At 37.2% G+C, this 21,567-nt stretch overlaps 2 protein-coding genes across 3 annotated transcripts; one reads left to right on the forward strand and one right to left on the reverse strand.

Moving 5' to 3' along the window:
- The first annotated feature begins 1,227 nt into the window (after positions 1 to 1,227).
- On the forward strand, positions 1,228 to 7,246 carry LOC113439944 (myelin P2 protein-like). The gene is made up of 4 exons (XM_026706031.2): positions 1,228 to 2,413; positions 3,676 to 3,848; positions 4,472 to 4,573; positions 7,161 to 7,246. The coding sequence occupies exons 1-4, from the start codon at positions 2,338 to 2,340 to the stop codon at positions 7,209 to 7,211; spliced, it is 402 nt and encodes a 133-aa protein (XP_026561816.1). The 5' UTR covers positions 1,228 to 2,337; the 3' UTR covers positions 7,212 to 7,246.
- Positions 7,247 to 8,672: 1,426 nt separating this feature from the next.
- IMPA1 (inositol monophosphatase 1) lies at positions 8,673 to 21,291 on the reverse strand. Of its 2 annotated transcripts, none has more exons than XM_026706029.2 (9): positions 21,120 to 21,291; positions 19,238 to 19,310; positions 18,091 to 18,224; positions 16,472 to 16,576; positions 16,220 to 16,265; positions 15,989 to 16,097; positions 14,132 to 14,240; positions 12,526 to 12,677; positions 8,673 to 11,031 (listed from the first exon to the last, which is right to left on the reverse strand). In XM_026706029.2, the coding sequence occupies exons 2-9, from the start codon at positions 19,298 to 19,300 to the stop codon at positions 10,913 to 10,915; spliced, it is 837 nt and encodes a 278-aa protein (XP_026561814.1). In that variant the 5' UTR covers positions 19,301 to 19,310; positions 21,120 to 21,291; the 3' UTR covers positions 8,673 to 10,912. The 2 variants fall into 2 exon arrangements, with proteins under 2 accessions (XP_026561814.1, XP_087787586.1); XM_087931460.1 differs by lacking the exon at positions 21,120 to 21,291 and adding an exon at positions 19,946 to 20,150.
- Positions 21,292 to 21,567: the final 276 nt, after the last annotated feature.

Consider the following 21,567-nt stretch of genomic DNA (forward strand, 5'->3'; position numbering starts at 1 on the left):
AAACTCACACAGTTCTTTGCTATGTCTTCAGACAAGCCAGTCAGCTTTATAAATTGAACTTTAGCTTCCTTTTTGCACACTGTATTAGACCTTAGTTCTACTTGTCAAGTATAATCCTGGCTGTTTCGTTCTGTGAAAATACAAAGACACCCCCTGCTGGTCTGGGTGACAAGTATAAACGTCTGATTACACTCCCTAAACTTTCATAACAATTTTGCTAATTGATTACCTGAATCATAGTGACATGCAGGGGTAACAAAAAAGTGTTACCCTTTCTTACTCTTCTGCTGTGTAATTTGCATTTGATTATTTCATGCAGAAGATGCCAAGATGTTCTTGTTTTCTATTCAGAAACATTTTTTTCAGGAGAATGTAAGAGTTGGGCTGGTCAAACTACTAGCCTCTTGAACCAGTACAGTATTTTCTGACCAGATACCATTTGAATGTCACGAGCAGGACATCTGGGCCACCATCATTTCCGCCAAAAAGTAGCATTTACAGTACAGGGAGCACTTTCACATTTGATGGCCATATTCTCTAAGAATCTCTCTACTCTCCCTTGAAGGAGCGTACCAATTATCTTGGGATAGGGTGGGAAGAAGGAAGGAAGTTTTAAAAATAAGGTCAAAATACCATCTTGGTGAGCAATTTAGGACTTAAAGAGCAGTGGTAGCTTTGAGTGTCAGGCATTTAGTCTATTCCTGGTCTATGAGATAGTGTATATTTTTTTTATATTTTACATTTTTAAAAATGTGATCTTTCTGTAAATCCGAGGTTCTTATGTCCTCTTTTGGATGTACACTACAGTTAAAAAAAATACAAGAGGCCCTAAATTTGATCTCTCTATCCAAAAGGGTAACATTGTGAGATTTGCAAGGTAAGTTGGAGAAAAATATTTTTTAGTTTAGTGCACAAAACACAAACTGATGACTAGGACTTGCTTTTAATGAACTGGCTTCCACCCACTTATCTGCCAATTTTCTTATTCTTCCTTCTTTCTGCTCTCTTTCTGCAGGGGTGGCAACAGGGTGTGGTTAAAGTCAAGATGGGAGCCACAAACCCATGATTGAAGCTCTTTTCCTTTACATGCGTCAGTAGGTGCAAAAAGAGCTAGGGCGTGGATTAGGGCTGCCATCTTGATTTTTTTTTTTTAATCTTTGCAGGATAGCTTTGTTCTTTTGGACTAGGACAGTCACTGATAAAGAAGCATTATTTCTGATAAAGTCAATTTCTGATAAAGAAGCATTATTTAGAAATCCAGGCAAAATGCTTTTCCTGAAATGCAGGGATGGGAACACCCTGCCTTACTGAATTGCTGTCTGCTATGTAACTCTTAAAAATAAATGAAGGCTATTGAAATCTCTGTTTACTTTAAGTTCTAGTCTCTTAGGTGACTCAAATTACTTAACGATAAGAAGCCAATGCAATGCAATATCCTGTTTGTGTTGAACTTACTTCCTGAGACTACCAAAGTAATGGAAAGTCCTGCTGCTAAAAATAGGCATTAGCCTGCTTTGTGCATAATATTGAACCATTATAACTTTTTCAACAAATTGGAATAAAACCAAACTGTGGCGTGGTATGAACTTCTATTTGTCCTGTCACAAGTTATAACAGTACTTCTGTAGGTACTATTTTCATTTCATTTCATTCTTCAAGGGTTCTTTCAAACAAAGTTTTCCAAGGCAGTAAGAAATAATAATCATTTAAATGTGAACGAAATCAGAACTACAAAAAATGACAACTATAAAAATAAAGCACTACAGTGGCAGGACAATATCTGAAGTCAACATTAAATTAATCATCAGCATTGCCATGAATAGTTTGGGAAAATAGTGACTGGAATCTACACATTTTGTTCAGTTTGGTACAGTTGCCCAGCCATCCTGGATTACTGAGAAAGCTAGGATGAAAAATGACATATTTTACTCCACTCTTAGTCAGCTTCACCAATACCAAAAATCCCACATAGATAGCCAGGATTCTTCCTAGAAATACTGACCAACGAAGTGTTAGGATTCATCGCCACACTTTGGAATATATTGGGAAAGAAATAGAAAATAAATAAACAGTTATTTGTCCATTGTAAACTATACATCTTAGTAATGGAATGGGTCCTGTGTTGGCCTTAGTTCCTAACTGATTTCTCCCTGCTTCTAGTCCATTATAGTACAAAGCTGAGATGTTCCTTGGAGAAATTCAAATAACACATCTTCACATGAATCTATGATGCAGCTAGCATAGTGAACATCAATCCAAAGTGTTCCATTCTTCTTGAACATTCTGTCATGTTAATCCACAGATCTGTTCACAGTTTTTTTTCTACATCATAATTAAATGATGGTGGAGCAGTTCTTGGGAACCTGGAAACTCATCTTGAGTGAAAACTTCGATGACTATATGAAAGAACTGGGTAAGCAAGCGCACTGCAGGAAAAACCTAAATTTTCAGAGATAACCAGATTTACTTATTTCTTAAATTTATAGTCTGTTTTTTATCCAGCAGCAAACAGTAGCATTAATAATGCACCACATTCCCATTTTTCTCCATAAAAATGTGAAGGATGTTGGATTGACAAAAGTAAGAATGTGGAACTGTTCCAAAGTCAATGAACTTGCGATTTTGGGTCTTCCCAGTGCCAGGCCAACATTTTAATCACTACCCTTTAAAAGTGTGTTGCCTACAAGGGAATATCAGATATATCTGTTTCTGAACATTGGAACAAATACTATGAGATACAGTAAAGAACAAGGTGTATTTAAACTGCAAAAAATAGGACTAAGAAGCATGATAGCATCCTTTGGCCATTTAAAAAGAGAGTGGACTTGTTCTCTTTTGGCAGGCTGGGAGGTGTTAGGCTTGCACTTATGTAAGGAGGTCTAAAGTATTTCTTCAAAAAATGTTTGAAACCAAACAGAGCTATAATAATTACTTCTAAGACTCCATAAAATGGCAATTTCCAATCTGGTACTCCTTGAATAAATTGGATTGCAATATCCATCATCCTTAATTGAAATGGTCATTGATTTTTCCAATTCAGTCCTTTCCAGGAGTATTTTTGACTAGACCTATAAGAGCTAGTCAGGAGTTGTAGATCAACATATGTAACACCTATCATGCTGAAGAATACCGTGTGTCTTTGATATTTTATCTTTGTTTTCATTGGAAGATTGCTAATCAAATCCGCTAAACAAAATAAAATTATCCTAAAACCCAAATCTTGATTGTCTAAATTCCTCCTTCTACATTCTGTTTGAAGTAGAACATTTTGTTTTGTTTTTTAAAAAATATGTTTTATTTAACCAAACCTGTAATCCCATACCAGATTTGGAAAATATGAAGATTTAACTGTTACTAAGTGAAAATAAAGTGGTTTTTTATGGTTCACTAAAATACGTTTATGAAAATTTAGAAACTTTGCTACACCAATGAGCAATGTGCCATTTCATTTTATTTACAGTCATTTTAACTCATCTTTTAATTTTTTTTGTATTTCTTTTAACTTTATATGTTGTTTTTCTATAAGATAGGTATTCTTTCTTAGAAAACAGGTGGCATATAAACCAAAGAAATAAGAAATGCAAATAAAAACAAAAGTTGCCATTTTCTAACCTGACTTATTTCTAAGAAGGCCTTTAAAATACTGGACAATATTTCATATTTTGCATTCTGTAGGAGTAGGTTTTGCCCAAAGACAACTGGGTGTTCTAGCCAAACCCAAAATAATCATCACTATGGACAAAGATGTCATCACTATCAGAACAGAAACTATATTTACAGTTAATGAGATCTCCTTCCAACTGGACCAAGAGTTTGAGGAAAGAACAATAGATAACAGGCTGGCTAAGGTAAACATTTCTAATTTTTATTCCCATGTTTAAGAAGAGATAGAATAACTTGCCATATAGCAGAATAATTACTAGAATGTCAGTCTAGGGTTAAGTAGGGCTAGAAAGCAAAAGATTGTGAGTTCAGCTTTTTCCTTAGTCATGAAAGCCTGATGGGGGACATTGAGCCAGTCGCTCTCTTTCAGCCCAACTCACCCAAGGAGTTGTTGTTATAAGGCAGGGGTCTCAAACACAATTTACCTGGGGGCTGCTGGAGGCAGAGTCTGGGTGAGGCTGGGCTGCATAATATTATACTTTATATTATACTTTATATTTATTTATACACTAATATTATACTTTCATATCACGGTGGGGGCCACAGGATATCGTCCTGTGGGCCGCAATTGGCCTGCAGGCCGCGAGAATGAGACCTCTGTTATAGGGAAAATAGGAGGAAGAAGGAAATGTTGTGTGTTGGAAATGTTCACTGCCTTGAGTTATTTGTAAAAATAATAACGGTGGGATACCAATAAGTTAAATGTCAGCTAATGAAAAATGGGATGTATGGGGGAAGAAAGAAAGGATTCATTTAACAAGGAGAGAGAAAGAAAATATATTCCCCATAACCTCCTGTGTATTTTTAGAGCATTGTAACAAAGGATAATGACACCCTCATTCACACACAGAAGTGGAATGACAACCACACTACTATCAAAAGAAAAATAGTAGATGGAAATATGGTGTTGGTAAGTTTCTTTCAGTCTACCCTGCATTTTAATTTATTTAGTTCCATATAAAGCCCCACAAAACCTGAATTTAGAAGAAACATTATATACCTCATTGTTCCTATGGCATTGCCACATATTAACATAACATTTCAATTGTTTTCATTTTCTGTTATTATCTTAGTATTATTTTGTTAATTATTAAATCCACATTAGTATGCTGGGAATTGGGGGGTATTCAGAATACACTAACACAAACCAAGGAGATTTGAGGTTTCTTTAGCTATACCTGCAAAAGTTGTTCAATGCTGAACTCAGGCAGTGTGAGCTGTGAATTATGGCTTGTGTGAACTCAATCCTTTAATGCTTTTTACTTCTTTTTCACTTTATGAACTATACTCAACTATTTTTAGAATTAAACAATGACAACTCTGGGGCAGAGGGATAAGAAGCATTTTCTTCAAACTGTAACCTCAAAGTCAAACTCATATTCGAAACAATCTATTCTACTTAAATGTTTTTGAGAATAATTTGCTAGTTTGGAGGAGGAGAAATACAGGTAGTCTTTGACTTATGATCACACTTGGAGCCAGACTTACTTTGTTAAGCAAGGCTTTGTTAAGTGAGTTGCACCTGATTTTACTACCTTTTTTTGATAAGCTTTTTAAGTAAATTATTGTAATTGTTGAATGAATCACGCAGTTGTTAAGTGAATTTGGCTTCCCTCATTGATTTTACTTTTCGGAAACTGGCTTAGGAAGGTGACAAATGGCAATCAAGTGACCCTAGAATGCTGCAATCATCGTAAATACATGCTGGTTGCCAAGTGCCTGAATTCTGATCATGTGGCCATGGGGATACAGCTACAGTTATAATTGTGAGGATTGGTCATGGGTTATTTTTCTCACTGCCCTTGTAACTTTGAACGAATGGTTGTAAGCCATGGACTAACATACCTTTTTGCATAAGTGGATAGCCATTAAAGCACATAGAGATCAGCAGGCTGTTATGCAATCTATATAATGCCATGTGGAAGAAAGCTTGTCCCCAACATTACATGCCACCCCAACCTCCTTTTGAAAAGCCCTAGATGTCAACTCGTAAAGCATTCCTATGCCTGTTTTTGAGTCGCCATAAGCAGGAGGGAGAAAAACCTGAAGGAGAAGTACGGCAATTAAAACCAGAAGCACATTCCATGTTTATCTTACAAAGGTTGTAGCCTAGGCTACAGCATCTTCTGCCCATGAAAATCCTTAATTAGAAAATGTGATTGATGACATCTAGTCCGTGTTCTTTGGAGAATCTGATTTATGTCATACCGGAGGGGGGGGGGGGAGAAACAGTCATAGGTCACCCTAAATTACATGTGGCAGAGTTGGCTTTATATGGGTCAATGCCGACATGTTGCTCCTAATAAATCTTTTGGATTCTTTTGAAGCTTGGCTCGAGGCAATCACTGGAATCCTGACAGCAAGCCAAGAGTTTTTCTGATCATTATTGCTGAAAATCAGCATCTTGGTTTTCTGTTATTTTAAGATCGGAAGCCCTTGAAAGCTGTAGTCTAAACTGCAAAATAGGATTAGCACATTTTAAAAGAAAAAAGCTTTGCTCTTCCAAAAGTGCAGTCTTTTTGGATTACTGCAATGTGCTATACATGGGCCTGCCCTTGAAGACCATCCAGAAGCTACAGCTTGTCCAGAATATGGCAGCACGTGCACTGATGGGTGTCCCTTAGTTTACCCACGAAACACCTCTGTTGTGCAAGCTGCACTGGCTCCCAGTTTCCTTCTGGATGCAATTCAGGGTGCTGATTATTACCTTTAAAGCTGTATATGGAACAGGGTCAGGTTATCTGCAGGACTGCTAAGGACATCTACCTGACCTTCCAGATCAGATAGATTGGGCCTGCTTCTACTGCCTCACCTTAAAACATTGCTATCTTATGAGATCTAGGAAATTTGACTTTTCCATGGTAGCTCATACCCTATGGAATACCTTCCCTCTTGAAGTTCAACAGGCCTCTATCCTCCAAACCTTACAAAAAGCACTGACATCCTGGCTTTTCCCTCAAGTGCTTGAGTAGGGTAAGATGCGCAAGAAGATTTAGCAAGGGGCTATATGTGAAAGCTTAACTTTGGTGCCAGGTTTTTAACACTGATGGTTTTAATTGATATGCGTACTTATATTGTTTCCATCAATGTTGTTTTAATTGGTGATTGGGAGCCACCCACAGATTGATTTAAGATGAATGGTAATATAAACATTTTAAATAAATAACTAAATCCCTACTTTTGTAGTCTTGATCTCTTGGTATTATTGTTGCAAACATTATGGCCACTGCAATAGTGGTTCAGTGTTTGCTTCTCATTTTGTAGGATCAGCACAATTCCTATCAATATGATCCAGGTTTAGTTTCAGCTTTTGGAAATTTTTTGGTTTATCATTTTGCTTTATTGTAGTGTACTCTTATTGTGATGGGAAGAAGATGAAAAATTGATCTAAATGGATGTTAATCATAGTACATTTAAATGGATGTTAATCATAGTACATTTAGTAGGAACTTCTGAGTACATGAAATTCCTACTAGCATCTTTTTCTCTTCTTCCAGGAATACATCTTGAATGATGTCATTTGTACCAGGATCTACAAAAGAGTGTAAGAGAATTCATTCCCAGGTTACATTTTCCTGCTTCTTATTCTTCAAGTGATGTCCATGTTAACTATGAGGCTTGTATGCAATAAATAAATAAATAAATAAATAAATAACCCCATACTGAAATAAGATTGAAGAGAAATAAGTCCAACATCTTAATCACAATATTATTTATCAAAGGATTACTATTTTCTCAATAATCATAGTTGCTGAACTGATATTCTTCTTAAAGCTAGCATCTGCATTGGGACCCAGTATACAAGTTGATATCAAACCAATACAGAATAAAATAAAAACTGTTGGGTTTTTTTTTTTAGCTGACAATTGAGGCTCTGTTACTGTTAGAATCACATCAGTCTTTGAAGTTTCATTACACTGCTGATTCAGGTAAAGTAGAAGTAGAATGGAAAGATCATATGAGAAGCCATGCATCAGCGATTGCACAAAAACTTTATTGAATAGATCAGATTGAGTGTGACACACACACACACACGTTTTCGGTTTTTAAAATAACACTTGACAATAAGTTCTTCATATTGAAATTCAGTTAAGCAGTTTGATAAAACTACACACCATAGTGTGTTGGCTTTGAGAATCTATCTGGGGGTTAGGAAACTTTTGGGACCAAATCACTGTTATTATACTGCAAAAGTGGAAACCTTTTTGTGATTCCCTCGCTCCCGAATCCTAATTGCCCCATACTGTAATTGATTGCATGCTTTTTCCATAATTTTGTGGCATGAAATATATAGAGATTGTTGTGTAAATCCCTAAGTGGGGGAAAAAATCCAATCTCAGAAAACTAGAGAAAAAAATCTTTCTCTTTCTTCTGGATAATTGCTCTGCTAGTTACAGCTCCCCTACATCTCGCAATCAACCAGAAGTGGCAAATATTTCAGTTTAGTCTATGAGAAATCATAAAATATCTAGGCAAGACAGAAACTATCATTCTCAGTTGAGAATAGCAAACTGAAAAGCAGAAGACATACTTCAATGTATTATATATATAGGACAACTGTATTAGTTCATCAGGAAAGCAAAGGGAATTATTTGAAATGAGTAAAATGAGTCCCTCTACTGGCTGACTTAAGTAGGAGTAACTGGTCCAGTTTTGGGGAATCAATTTAATAAATCAAAGAACGTATTTTTAAATGAAAATAAGAAGGGCTATCCATTTCTTCCTTTTTTTTCTTTCTCATTCTTGTCTTGCCAATGTGTAAATCTTTTTGCATTGTCTGGTAACTAATAATTTGATTACAGAAAAAGGGCAACAGTGTATACTGTATAATGGTAGTGCTGTTTCCAGCAATTATATTTAGAAGATGAGATAAGATGGCACAGCTTCAAGAATAGTTTAAGAAAACCATTGTAATTAATTTTTTTAAAAGATTGATAAATTGCTAGATAGAAGCTGGAGCTTGTAGATTTCTGAAAAGAACAGGAAGGAGAAAAAACATTTAGAAATAATTTATAACTGATAAAACTGGTCCTTATTTTAAACATATTATGACCTTACATTTTAAAACAATTTACATTTTATATATATAAATCAACTTATTATAGTATTCTCAACTCAAATATTTTGCAGAAGTCCAGATATTCCTATTTGGCTTGTTCTTTACCAAATCTTGTTTCCACACAGCAATTCACAAAAGTGGATTCCAAGATACCCAGAGTTAAGCCAGTTCCAGAGATTGATACGCAAGTAAAATCAACAGGAAATGGGGATTAGGCTAAGAACAGTTTATTTTGACAATGAGGTTAAGCTCGCACAACTTGAAAGAAAATGAGCTGGGAAAACAAAACTTATCACTGCTTTGGAACAAATCATTCTTCCAATATGTCAGAGCTTGCATACATAGGTATAGCTAAAGTGAGAGGACTAACATAATAAAGTTTCTAACCAAAACACAAGAAGATAAAAAATATGCATGGAAAAAAATCAGGAACCTTTTTCAAGGCTAGATAACATTGCATGAACTTGTAAGAAAGGCACTCCCAACAATTAAAAACAGTTCTAAACTAGGGAGATTTGGGCCATTTGAATTTTTAAAACATTTTTACTTTATTTCAGGGACATCGGGACTTCTGGATAGTTGATTGTCTGTTCACATTCCATTGCAAACTCCTAGAATAAAATAGGTTGGAATCTTACATTTATGATTTATCACCAATTTGGGAATATGCCATTAGTATATCAGGATTATTCTATCATGTAAATCTTTGTGTCAAAGTTATGGTTGAATTTGAGTCCTGTACACCACAAACATCAAAATACAATTCCAACCTTCTAGATGTCATAAAGTTTGTAAAGCTTCTTTACATCTTCAATTATATTTTTTCTCTACTAATGGATATAGCACTTACCAAGTGATTTACAGTAAAAAACTCAAGTGTACTGCAAACATTCTTACAGGGTAATCCCCGAAAGAACTAGCTTGTTAGCCTATTAGAAAATGAAGATCTTGTGGGACCTTAAAAACATATAAATAGATCACAATTTTGTGGGTCAAGATCCATATTATGTCACTGATACATGCAGGTTTATACAACATGTTGAATTACCCATTTTAAGTACATTGCAAGGCAATCTGCTACACCTGAAATACTTATTTACCTACCATAGTATTTCTAAGAATGAATCCAACTTTTGATTAAATATCTACTTCAAATCATCCAGTTTATGAAAACTGGAATTAAATGATCAAACCACACATACATTCACATACCAAAATAAAACAAAGATGCCTAATTCAATAAAAGTTCAATATTAAAAGCACACTTATTTGACTGTTGCCATTCTAAGAGGCCAAAATACACTCACAGTGGCTTAATCTGATATAAAATACTGTTGCTTTATTCTACTCAAATCTATGGTAAGTAAGATTTTTAGATTTAGTTCGGTCATATTTTCTCTTCTGCCATTGTATTTGCTATATACCCCTCAATAATTAGTATTGCAGTTTATGGAATCTTTTTTTTAACCAAGAATAAAATATGTAAACGGAAAGTTAGCAGAAGGCATTTTTTCCCTTATCAATAGGAAGCATCAGTGAGGAGGATTTTTCAAGCAGTGAATTTTCCCAGTATGTTGTTCCATAGATATTTAAAACAGTACATCCATTACTTAAGCAAGGAAATCAAGTTGGTGGAGAAAGAACAGCCTGATAATGGCAACTGCAAGGGGAAAGAGGAAAAAGCATTGGTGCATCTTTGGTCTGTCTTGCCCTTAAAGGTTCCCCAATCCCTATATAATGACCAATGCCGTCCCTTAGACTACAAAATGAGTCTTCGTACTTCTACATTTTGTGGCAACAAATTCTTTTAAAAACTCATTTCTGTTTTAAATGAAATTGTCTCTCTTAAGACATTTGGCTAGAGATTTTATTCTTTTCCCCTATAATATACAAAGGAAAAAATGTCACATGGAAGTATACAGACAGTCAAACTTGTTCTGAACTGTTATTTATATAGATGAATTCTCTTTTGCACCATATCCCATTTATTTCCTTGTCAGAGACAAGAAAGCATGACATTTTAAAATGTGCCGCACGCACGATAAATAATAAAAGAAATGTTTAAAATATTGGAGAGGGAAAGGATTTCAGCAGCAGGTTTTGACATATCAAGATGGATATATTTACTCAGGTACAATGGGTGAGCATTCAAGGAGTTCTTTATGAAATAGAGGCCATGTCATAGCATATTTAATTCACTGCATCATCCCTTTGCAAAGGAATGATCTGAATCTCTTTTGCTATCCGCTCTGCTATTGCTTGACAATTTGCAGCAATGATCCTTCTTGACATCAAATCAAATGGTCCTCCTAGAAAAACAAACACGTATGTCTATTGAACACACAAGTCTATATATCTGACTTATTTCTACCGATTGACTGATGAAGTGACCTAAGAGATGCAAACTGAGTATTGTTTCAGGAATTAAATTTTATTTTCCTAAACTATATTTGCCTGTTACTTCAAATTATATTCAAATTCAAAGCAGCCCTCAGGTCTTTTCTCCAACAACTGTCCTGGCCCAAAGTAACGCAGTGAGTGTCCATGGCTTACGGTCAATTAATTTGGCTCTCCAAATGTTTAATCGGCCTCCCTGATTGTAGTCCAATACTTTCTACTATACCATAATGATTCTCTGGACAAGTCCAATTAATCAAGACAAGGAACAACCTCATGGACAGTTCAAAATCCTGCAGCACAGTACAAACGATGATCAAATACATTTTCAGTCTTGAATGAAATGTTAACAACACCAAGTTTCTATGTAGGCACTGAATCCTAGTGTGAGAACTAGCTTTACAAATTAAAAGCGGAAAAGTCTTACATATCAATTACATAGGAGCCATATTCACGTGGCACAGCTTCTAGAAAAATCTTCCTTGCAATGGAAGATGTATTACTGTGGATACAATTTCTTAATTCCCATTTTGTTTTGCCCCTTAGCAAAGCAGTGGTGGGTCATTTAGTATTTTGAACTGAGATAGTTTGCATGTTTCAAAGGAAAAACATAAATCAGGGTAATTCTTATTGTATGATTCCCAGCAGGGTACACCACCAGTAAAAATTAGCAGCATTGCATCAAAACCTTATGATGTCATCATGCAAATGCTGTTCTGATGTACCTAGTTCCTGATATTTGACACAAATATGGAAGTTGCAACATTTGCATGATGATGTGTATTCAAGGGCGGGATTCAAATTTTTTAACAACCGGTTCTGTGGGTGTGGCTTAGTTGGTGGCCATGGCTTGGTGGTCATGTGACTGACTGGACGTGGTCAACTCAACATCACTCACATCAAGACACATGTCTCCTTGCCTGGCCTCTCATGACTGTGGGGATGCTGTAACAGTCGTAGGTGTGAAAAACAGTCATAACTCACTTTTTAAAGTGCCATTGTAACTTTGAATGGTCACTGCACACAAGCAAAGTACCAGCAAAGGAGGAAAAAAAACTCCAGAGAAATTCCTGAGACAGGGTTAACGGAGAGGCAGTTTATGTAAGCAACACCAAAATGTTTCCTTCCTGCCTTCCTTATAGGATTAGGCCAGTAATTTCTTCTAACAACCAGTTCTCCAAACTGCTTAGAATGTTAACAACTGGTTCTAGTGAATAGGTGCGAACTGGTAGAATCCCACCCGTGTGTGTATCCTGAACGTTTTGTTATTCTCACACTCTCTACAAAGAAATTCTCAGGTTTGTATCCCTGAGTGGGAAATACTTAACTGCTCAAGTTCTTTAACAATCTTAGTTAGAATTGTTAACCGTACAAACTGGCTGTCATTTGTTTTGAACATATTTTACCTGAGATGTCGAGCAGCACTCCCCCAGCTTCAAGAATGATAATTCCAGCTCCTGCCATGTCCCAGCAATGAATTCCCATCTCATAATAGGCATCTGCTCCTCCTGTGGCGACCAGGCACATATTAACAGCTGCTGTCCCTACCGCTCTAATCCTAAAACAGGTAACAGAATTACTGCAACCTATATTTAGGCATTTAAGTTAATGACTAATCATTTGGGTTGATGAAGCACAGAAACAAAATCTGAATTGGGGAACTGAGTAGAATTTAGTAAAATAAACTGCATGTACCTAAATCTGGATGTAGCCAATATCAGCTCATTAATCTTCATAACAGCACACTACTACATCATCCTATCTTAATTATTCAATATGTGCCTTTTTCAATCAGCTAGAATACTGACTCACATTATATATTTGTATTACTGTGTACAGATTCTTTTAATAAAGATAATGAATTAAATGGTAATTTGTCAGTGCATTTGGAAACCAGCTACACACGTCATAAAGAGTAAGAAACAAATTCTTCTGAATGTTGAAAATTAAGTGCAACATCCAAACATCTCTTTTCATGATTCAGTGGACATGGGTCCTTGTTTCTAGCAACTACCTCTGAACTGATGACATTCAACAACATACTTATTTATAAAATTTATAGACTGCCTATCTTACTTCAAGGTAACTCTAAGCGGCTGAGGTTGAAAATTAAAACACACTACCAGGATAGATAGGTCAAGATTAAATTATTTTTAAACAGATTGCTCCTGTTGAATTGAAGCTATTTTTCTTTCAAATGCCTTATAAATGTTTACATTAACACTTTCCCTTTTATACTATCTCCCTTACCTTCAGCAATCACCTTCTGAGACTTTGCACAATATATATTTTTATGACTGTATACAGATTCTTTAATAAAGGTAATGCATTAAATGGTGATTTATCAGTGGGTTTGGAAATCAGCGACATTTGGCACACAAATCTCAAAATTGGCAACTTTTGCATTGCCACAAACAGCCACACCTCTGCAGAAATTATTTATAGCAATAGCACTTAGACTTATATACCACTTCACAGTGCTTTTAGAGCCTCCCTAAGTGGTTTACAGAGTCAGCATATTGCCCCCAACAATCTGGGTCCTCATTTTACTGACCTTGGAAGGATGGAAGGCTGAGTCAACCTTGAGCCAGTGAGACCCGAACTACCAAACTGCTGGCAGCCGGTGATCGGCAGAAGTAGCCTGCAGTACTGCATTCTAATCACTGCGCCACCGCGGCTCATAACCTTTCTTCTTCTTAACTCCTCGCCTAAATCCTTTTTTTTTCCTCCAGCATTGCCACTCATAGTTAGGGTACAAAGTCACATAGTTCCTTGGTCATAAAGAGTAAGGTGAGGTTTACAATCAACATTCTTTTACTTTACTGTATAGTGCCTGCTTTCTGCTTATACCGTCTGGGACAATGTATTGAATCAAGAGGTACTAATTTGGATCCTTGTGTGAACTGAGAGAATAATGGGGACATTCTCATCTTCTTGTAAACATCTGCATTGTACTGATGTTTCAAATTCTATAAAAATGCAAATAAAATCAAAATAAGAAAGATACCGTACCCATGAATAGGAATGCTAAGGAGCCTCTGCATATTAGATAGAACTGTTTTGATAACTTCTGGATCACGGTTGGACCCCAATTCTGATACTAAGAGTGCTTTTGTAATGTCTGCAAAATAAAACAAAATTGCATCCATTCATTTACATTTGATCAGTGCTGTTAAAAAAGGCAAAATCAACAATTTTAATATACGATATTGTTTAAAGCACATTGTTACTTATTTTTTGTCTAATGTCTAGAAGGGCGAGGAAAAAGGCAGTCTTCTCCCAGGCTCACTTAATGCTTACTCAGACATGTATGATCTGAATATGAAGAAGAAAACAAACTATATTGTGTAAATCTTTGTTAAAAAATACAAATAATTATGTCCCACAAAGTTCTGAGCAATCAATCTAGCCCTGACACTTGAGCTTGGGTACCCTCCAGATATTACATGAACAATGAGGTTGCATTTTATTCAGATATATGGTTCTCTCCAAGTTGATTCTCCTGTTGATTCTCCAAGTCAGATATGCTCTGTACTGTTTCCCAGAAATCCACCTTCTTTTGATGAAAATTTCAATTCAGTGGCAAACAGGCACAGAACATCTTGATAATGCTTCATTTTTTTTTAAAAAAAGTAGACGAATTATATGAAATGGCATAGTGGTATCAAGCAGATTGCTTGAATAGCACACCTAGTGCCAGTTAGCACAGACTATGTGCTAAGACAGGGTTGTCAAACTCACAGCCCATGGGCTAGATGTATCATGCGCTATCCACACTCCACACCCGGTTTAGGGAAAGGGAAAAAAGTCCTGATATGTCATGTGACGACGTGAGTTTGACACCCCTCTGCTAAGAGAAAACATACAGAGTAAGCTCCATGTCCAAGGGCATTTGATCAATCTTTTTGCACTAAGTGGGGCAGTTATAGAACAAATAGAAATATTTCACTCTTCATATACTTCTCTGGCTGACTACTATTAGATGAGCTCATCTCTGTTCTCAAATTATTTGCAATGTAAATTACGGAAGCATATTTAAGAATTTATATTCCTCAGGGCAATTTCTCAATGCAATATAAGAACAAAAGAAGCCTGTGTGGATTTCTGGAGGACATTATTGTATTTTTATCCTGCTCTTTTATATACATATAACTCAAGGCAGTGAGTATACATAATACTCGTTCCTCCTTCTATTTTCCCCACAACAATCACCTTGTGAGGGCTGAGAGAAGAATTATATCACCCAACCAGCTTTTGTGCTGAAGGCTGAAGCCTTGTGGTTTTCACCTTTACCATTACACCAAACTGATTTTAGGAAGAAAGCCAATAGCAGAAAGGGCTATGGTGACCTTACAATTTTAGAATAAAAAGAAATTTAAAAAGTGAAGGTCAATGGGAAAGGTCAAGGTACAGCAAGTCCAGTAAAAAACAAACAAACCTCAAAGGAAAGGCTTGTCCTATAAAATGAGAAAAGGTGAAAAAGTAGAAAGAACCTTTCTCAACTGCAAGTTGATATCAGCAACAAGGGGACGCAGAAGTGTAAACAAGCAAATCCTTTATTTTTTATTTTATTTGTATCCCACCTTTATTATTTTAAAAATAAAGCAGCGAACATATCCAGCACACTTTTCCCCCATTTTCCTCACAACAACCACCTTGTGAAGTGACTTGGGCAGTGACTGCTTCCAAGCCTTAAGTATGAAAAGAATTCCAAATCAAAAAGGTGGAGAGCTGCTAAATAGGATATAGTAATAATTGCATAATTGGTGTGAAATAGGCTAATGCAGCCCTCTGCTTCCTCAAGCTTATGGAGCTTATGTGAAATGAATTCCCACCCTAACATGGAAACCAGAAATGAAAAAGATTTACCTCGTTGTTTTGACACTTGGAGTTTTTGTCCATTGCAAAAGGCTCCTTTTCCTTTTCGACCAGTATACATCTTGTCTTCCACACAGCTATACACAATTCCAAATTCCATCTGTGATAAGAGAAATGCAACATCTATAGATCTTTAACGGTCCAACTTTACATTATAGGAAGTGGTTGCAATGAAAACATTTTTCCTATTAGAAGTTAAAATAAAAATGAAAAACCAGTTACCTGCTTCTTTACTACAAAGCCAATTGAAACGGCTACGAAGGGAAACCTTGAAGATCAAAAAGAGAAATATTTTGTCTTTGTAAGATGTGGACAGAAGCAATTACTGAAATTAGAAAAGTAAAATTTGGATGAAATTATTCTAGACATCCCTCTTTCTAGAAAATACTGAAAAACATGTTCTAACATTTTCATGCCAAAACAAAAACAAAGATCATCCTTTAAGTAATATGTAGTGATAGCTGAAAAAAGTACCTATGCACAAAATTAGTTGTTCCATCTATAGGGTCAATAATCCATGTGGGATTGTCTGTCAAAATACTTCCTGCACCAGCTGCAACGGATTCTTCTCCGATAAAACTAGAATGAACAATAATATACAAAGACAGACAACAGATTGTAAATTCATATTTAATATACACGTATATTGTATACATGTATACATGTAAAGTAACACTACATCTTCAAAAGCCGTAACTTATCCAGTAAACTACTTTTAGGTCATTTTAATTTTTTTAGGACCATCAGTTCATTTGAATCATTTTAAAATTTGCTGAAAATCTAATTGGTCCATGTAGTTAATACTTCTGTACTTAGAAGCATATAGTCTGGTGCAGCTTTTCTCACTCTAATATCCTCCAGATGTGTTAAGATCACAATAGCCAATAGTCAATGTAACTGGGAAACAATACAGGCAGTCCTTGAGTTGCAATAGTAATTGAGACTAGAATTTCCATTGCTAATCAGTGAACATCCCTGAAGAGGATGCCATTTCGGAGCAGTCACAGTTCCTTGAGGTTGGCAGGCTGCTTCTGGGATGCAGTTGCATGGACCCAGGGAGTAACCTGCTCTCCTTCCCCAATGTGAAATATGGAGCTCCAGAATCTTCAAAAGATAAGTACTTGATGGATAATGAGGGGTGGGAAGTGGGGCCAAGGCCCTATAGCAGGGATGGCTAACCTTTTCGTCATCACATGCTGAGAGTGTACATACGCATCTGTGCCTGCACCCATAATGCAATGCGTGCATGACTCTCCCCATGCCCCTGCACATGTGCATGACCCCTGCCTCCCGCCCCCTGTGCATGCACATATGACCTCCATGCGCCTCCAGTCCCTTGCGTGCGAGTGGCAGATATCCAACAATTAGCTGGCTGGCGGGAAGCATGTGCACATGCACAGTGGATCTGATCTGGGGCGACGGCTTGTGTGTGGCAGAGATGGATCTGTGTGCCACTTCTGGCATGCGTGCCATAGGTTTGCCATCATGGGCCTATAGGAACTCTCTGGGAGAGGAAGCAGTCCAAGGCCTATGGGGACTTGGTGAGGTGGGATGGGGGAAGATACGTGGGGATATTGGAACATCCCTGAGATTGGTTATCAGAGTGAATTACTATGGGTGCAGTGCAGGGGTCATATGTCAACATGGGGTCTTAAGTAGCTTTTTGGGAAGGGTTTATCATAACTTTGCTAAGTGACCAGTTGTAAGTCAAAGACCACTGTATATCCAGTTTCCTTATTTTTTCCTTTTAACACTTGATTTATAGCCACCCAGTTACTATTGCTGCCACTCTTTGCAAGATTTTCTCTGAATCTTTTTTAAATGGAATCTCTGGGTTTCAACATGGACTCAGATCAATGTAGCACATAGTGGAACTATATTGAAATCTGATTTGGAATCTGTTTATTCTATCATAGCTTCTATTAACATGGCCTAAATTGCATTTGCGTTTTTTGCAGCCACTTCACATTATTATGAAATTCAATGAGTGAATTGATAATTCCAAGATCCTACTCATGGGTACCTTTGCTGAAATCAGACCTGCATTTTAAAGGCATTCTCTTTTGCAATTAACTTCATATAACATGCTGTACCTGTGTGATGGATATTTTTCTTTTATAGAAGATATAATCATATTTTCCACTTTTTGATCAGTGACTGTGACTAGATCTGCTGGAGAACTTTTAATCATGACAGTTACTTCCTCTGTCAATGCCTCCCGGATTACCTGTGCAGAAAAATCTTTATATGATTATTTTGAAAACAGAACATGATAAATAATATTCTTAATTATCAGCAAGACTTAAGTTAAAACTTGTCTGTTGGAGCAAGGCATAGAAGCAGCAAGAAAAATTATACTAAAAGACTCAGATTCAATTCTTATTTTACAAGGTACAAACGGGTGGGATTTTACCAGTTCAGCCCGGTTCTATAGAACCGGTAGCTCCGAAGAGCAGCTGACACTGAACTGATTCGCTCCAAAGATCTTTGCTTTGGTTGGCCCACCTACCCGTCCGGGTACTAGGCTGTCCTTTATTCCCTGCTAAAGCAACCTTAGTTGCTTTGCGCGGCACAGCTGAGTGCTGCATGTCAGCAGGTTATTGCTTGCAGGAGAAATTGATTTACAAGTACTGCACGCACACGCTCACCGAACTGGTGTCATGCCGGTAAGATCCCATCCCTGGGTACAAACATTTGTAATGAATAAAAATGTAGAAAATGGAAAAACCCTTTTCAGATTATATTCAAGTGTCATGCATAACTAATACATACATGTATGAGGGCCTATAGGAAGTACACAATTTTATAGATGAATTGGTTGTTTTTAATAAGCTGACCATGATTTAAGGTTTCTAAACCTGGTATTTATTTTCATATTTTAAAGTATATGTGATCTCTAGTTTGCTCTGTAAAACTCTCATTTCTTTGTATTGCTTAGATAATAGAAAGAAATACAAGTCAGGTTCTTGAGCATGCACAACTTCTCAGAAAAGTTAATATTCTTAAGCAGAGATGGCAACTTAGGGCCTAGCTGACACAGGTGTCCCTCAATTCATTATTTTTATAATTCTTACAGCAGTACTGAAATATGTTAATACAGTTATTCATTATTGGTGACAAGCCACAATTTTCAAGCTGCAGAGGATAAATTTAAAATCAGTACTATGAACATTTAAACCATTTTTGAGGATGATATTTAAAAATCCCCTCTGATCCCAATAGAAAGTAAATTATACATACCTCTCCAGCTTTTCTTGCTAAAGCAATTGCGTAGTTCATGCATTCTTCCCAAGGATCAGCCATCTTTACCTACCTAGAATTTAATATTTCAGTTACTTTTAAGTTGTAAACTACTGTTTACAAAACTAACTTCATACTCTGGATTTCTCTTGTTCGAATTTTATACTTACATATACAAATTTTACACAAATTTTATACTCATGATATACAAATAAAAATTAACATTGGTCTGCCTGGTATCTTCCATAGAAGTTTTTTTAATTTAAAAGTTCAGGGATTTTGTTTGCTTTCAAGCATTGTTTTGTTCCAGAATTTGGGGGTCATAGCTAAAAAATATACACGTATTTGCTTAGAAGTAAAACCTACTGAATATGAAATGTTTTTCTATTTATGTTTAAAGGTGCAAGTCTTAAAAAACTATATAAATACTCTTAACAGGTTGATGCATAAAAAGGCTCATTACTTTATCCTTATCCTTTGCCAGCAGGTGAACCATGATAGTGGCCATAGGGAAGAACTGGTCTGACCTCTTCCTTAGCGCTTAGTAGACTCCCTATATGCATCAGAAAAGGCCTCTCTGCTTCAGATTGATTAGCTTCTATCTAGTGTTGCTCTGGGAGTACTTGCCTGCCCTCCTCCTTAATTATAACTAGAAAACACCAAATGGCAAAAGAGCATCTCTGGGAAAATGGAGCTTTTTCACCTTACCTTCACTGGAGCATCTTTTTTCCTATCTTCAAGCAGAGATTATTCCCACTATGTCAGGAGGCATATTCCTCCTCCAGCCAAGTTTGCAGACTGGATTTCATGACCTTTTTCTGCCTTTATCCCCCATTTCTAGCTTCCCCACATTCTATGGTTCTGAGATATGTCTGCCTTGCCTTATCCATCCTGCTGTTCCATGCAGAGGAAAGCTACCAGGAAATGAGCGGGTAGCATGGTACAACAGGATGGGAGTGGCAAGGCTATCAATGGGCATAGTCTTCTTTACTGTTTTCTTGGCAACAATATAAAATACTTTGCCACTTCCTTTTTCAGAATTGCATTTTTTTGCATTTTCCATTTTAGCATAAAGCCCTGGGATCTCCTAGTGGTCCCTCATCCAAGTACTAATCATGTCTGAGCATTTACCAGTAAGTCTTCACCTTCCCCTGCCCGCATAAGGTCAGCAAGAGGGTGGAACTGGACTAATGATCCTCTTCTTTCAATACTTCTTGATCTTCCCTCGGAGCAGAGTAAGTGATCTTGGAGAGATAATTCCTGGCTGACGAAGCTCCTTTGTGCTCTTGAATGCCATTTACTGCCTAACTGCCTGATCTAGCCTAGTGTACATTTTCTTTAAAAGTAGAAGTGGCACATCAAACAGTCCTTTCTCAGTGCCTATTTTCAAATAAAATTCAAGCCTTTAGGGGACAGTTATACAAGGAATGGTGGGGCATCTATGCTAAATCAGTTTCCAGGATCCAACGAGGACGTTTGTAGCTTTGAGAATTTTTTTTTTTAAAAAAGGGGGGCGGTTTAGGATTATCACTTCCTGTTTTGTTTGGCTGCTGTTTAAACAGAACTGAGCTGCAATTATGGTTTTTGAAAGTTCCGGCCTTGCATATTCAATGGATCTGTCGGGGGAGGGGCGGGCACGTTTTCCTGCTTCCATTAAATCCAGCGTCGGATTTTCTATGACCCAAAGCTCGACCTTAACATACATGACACCGTGATAAGGGAGTTATCAACGTATTGGAACGCAATCGATTCCGAACCCTACCAGCTGCTGTGTCAAAGCAATAGAGTTGGGAGAAAAGACCCCCCGCCCCCCGCAAAAAAAATCCTAGAATTAAATCAGATCCCCGCTTAGAACAGGCAATCTCGCCAGCCCGGGACTTACCGTTAGGAGGCCAATTTTTTGCAGCAGCTACCGGGTACTGGCAAAGCCGGTTGACTAGACACCGCCTCAGCAGCACCCACTGCGCAGGCGCTGCAAAGACTTAAGGTCTTCAGCCGTCCCTTCTGCTCCTGCGCTGCCATTGCAAATTGTCTGATAATGATCCAGGCAGCGCGAGTCTGAAAGAGCGAGGCCGGGCTCGTGCGAAGAATCGTGCTTCCATTGGCTGCCGAGAGTTCGGATGTTCGTGGGGGCGCGGCGAAATTCCACGGCCCCTTCCCCGGAAAATGAATCTTTCTTCTTACGCGTATTTAGCCGAGGGCTCTGCGTAGCTGCATAAAATTCGGGCATGTTTACCTTTCGATTCAGCCTGAATCGGGCACACCAAATAGGCGAGTAGATCATTTGTACTTTGTTTGCAAATACGAAGGGAAAAAATAAAAGCAGTTTT

This window comes from Pseudonaja textilis, chromosome 3, assembly GCF_049901715.1.
Source record: "Pseudonaja textilis isolate UNSWEBS1 chromosome 3, rPseTex1.2, whole genome shotgun sequence".
In the NCBI taxonomy this organism is placed as follows: domain Eukaryota; kingdom Metazoa; phylum Chordata; class Lepidosauria; order Squamata; family Elapidae; genus Pseudonaja; species Pseudonaja textilis.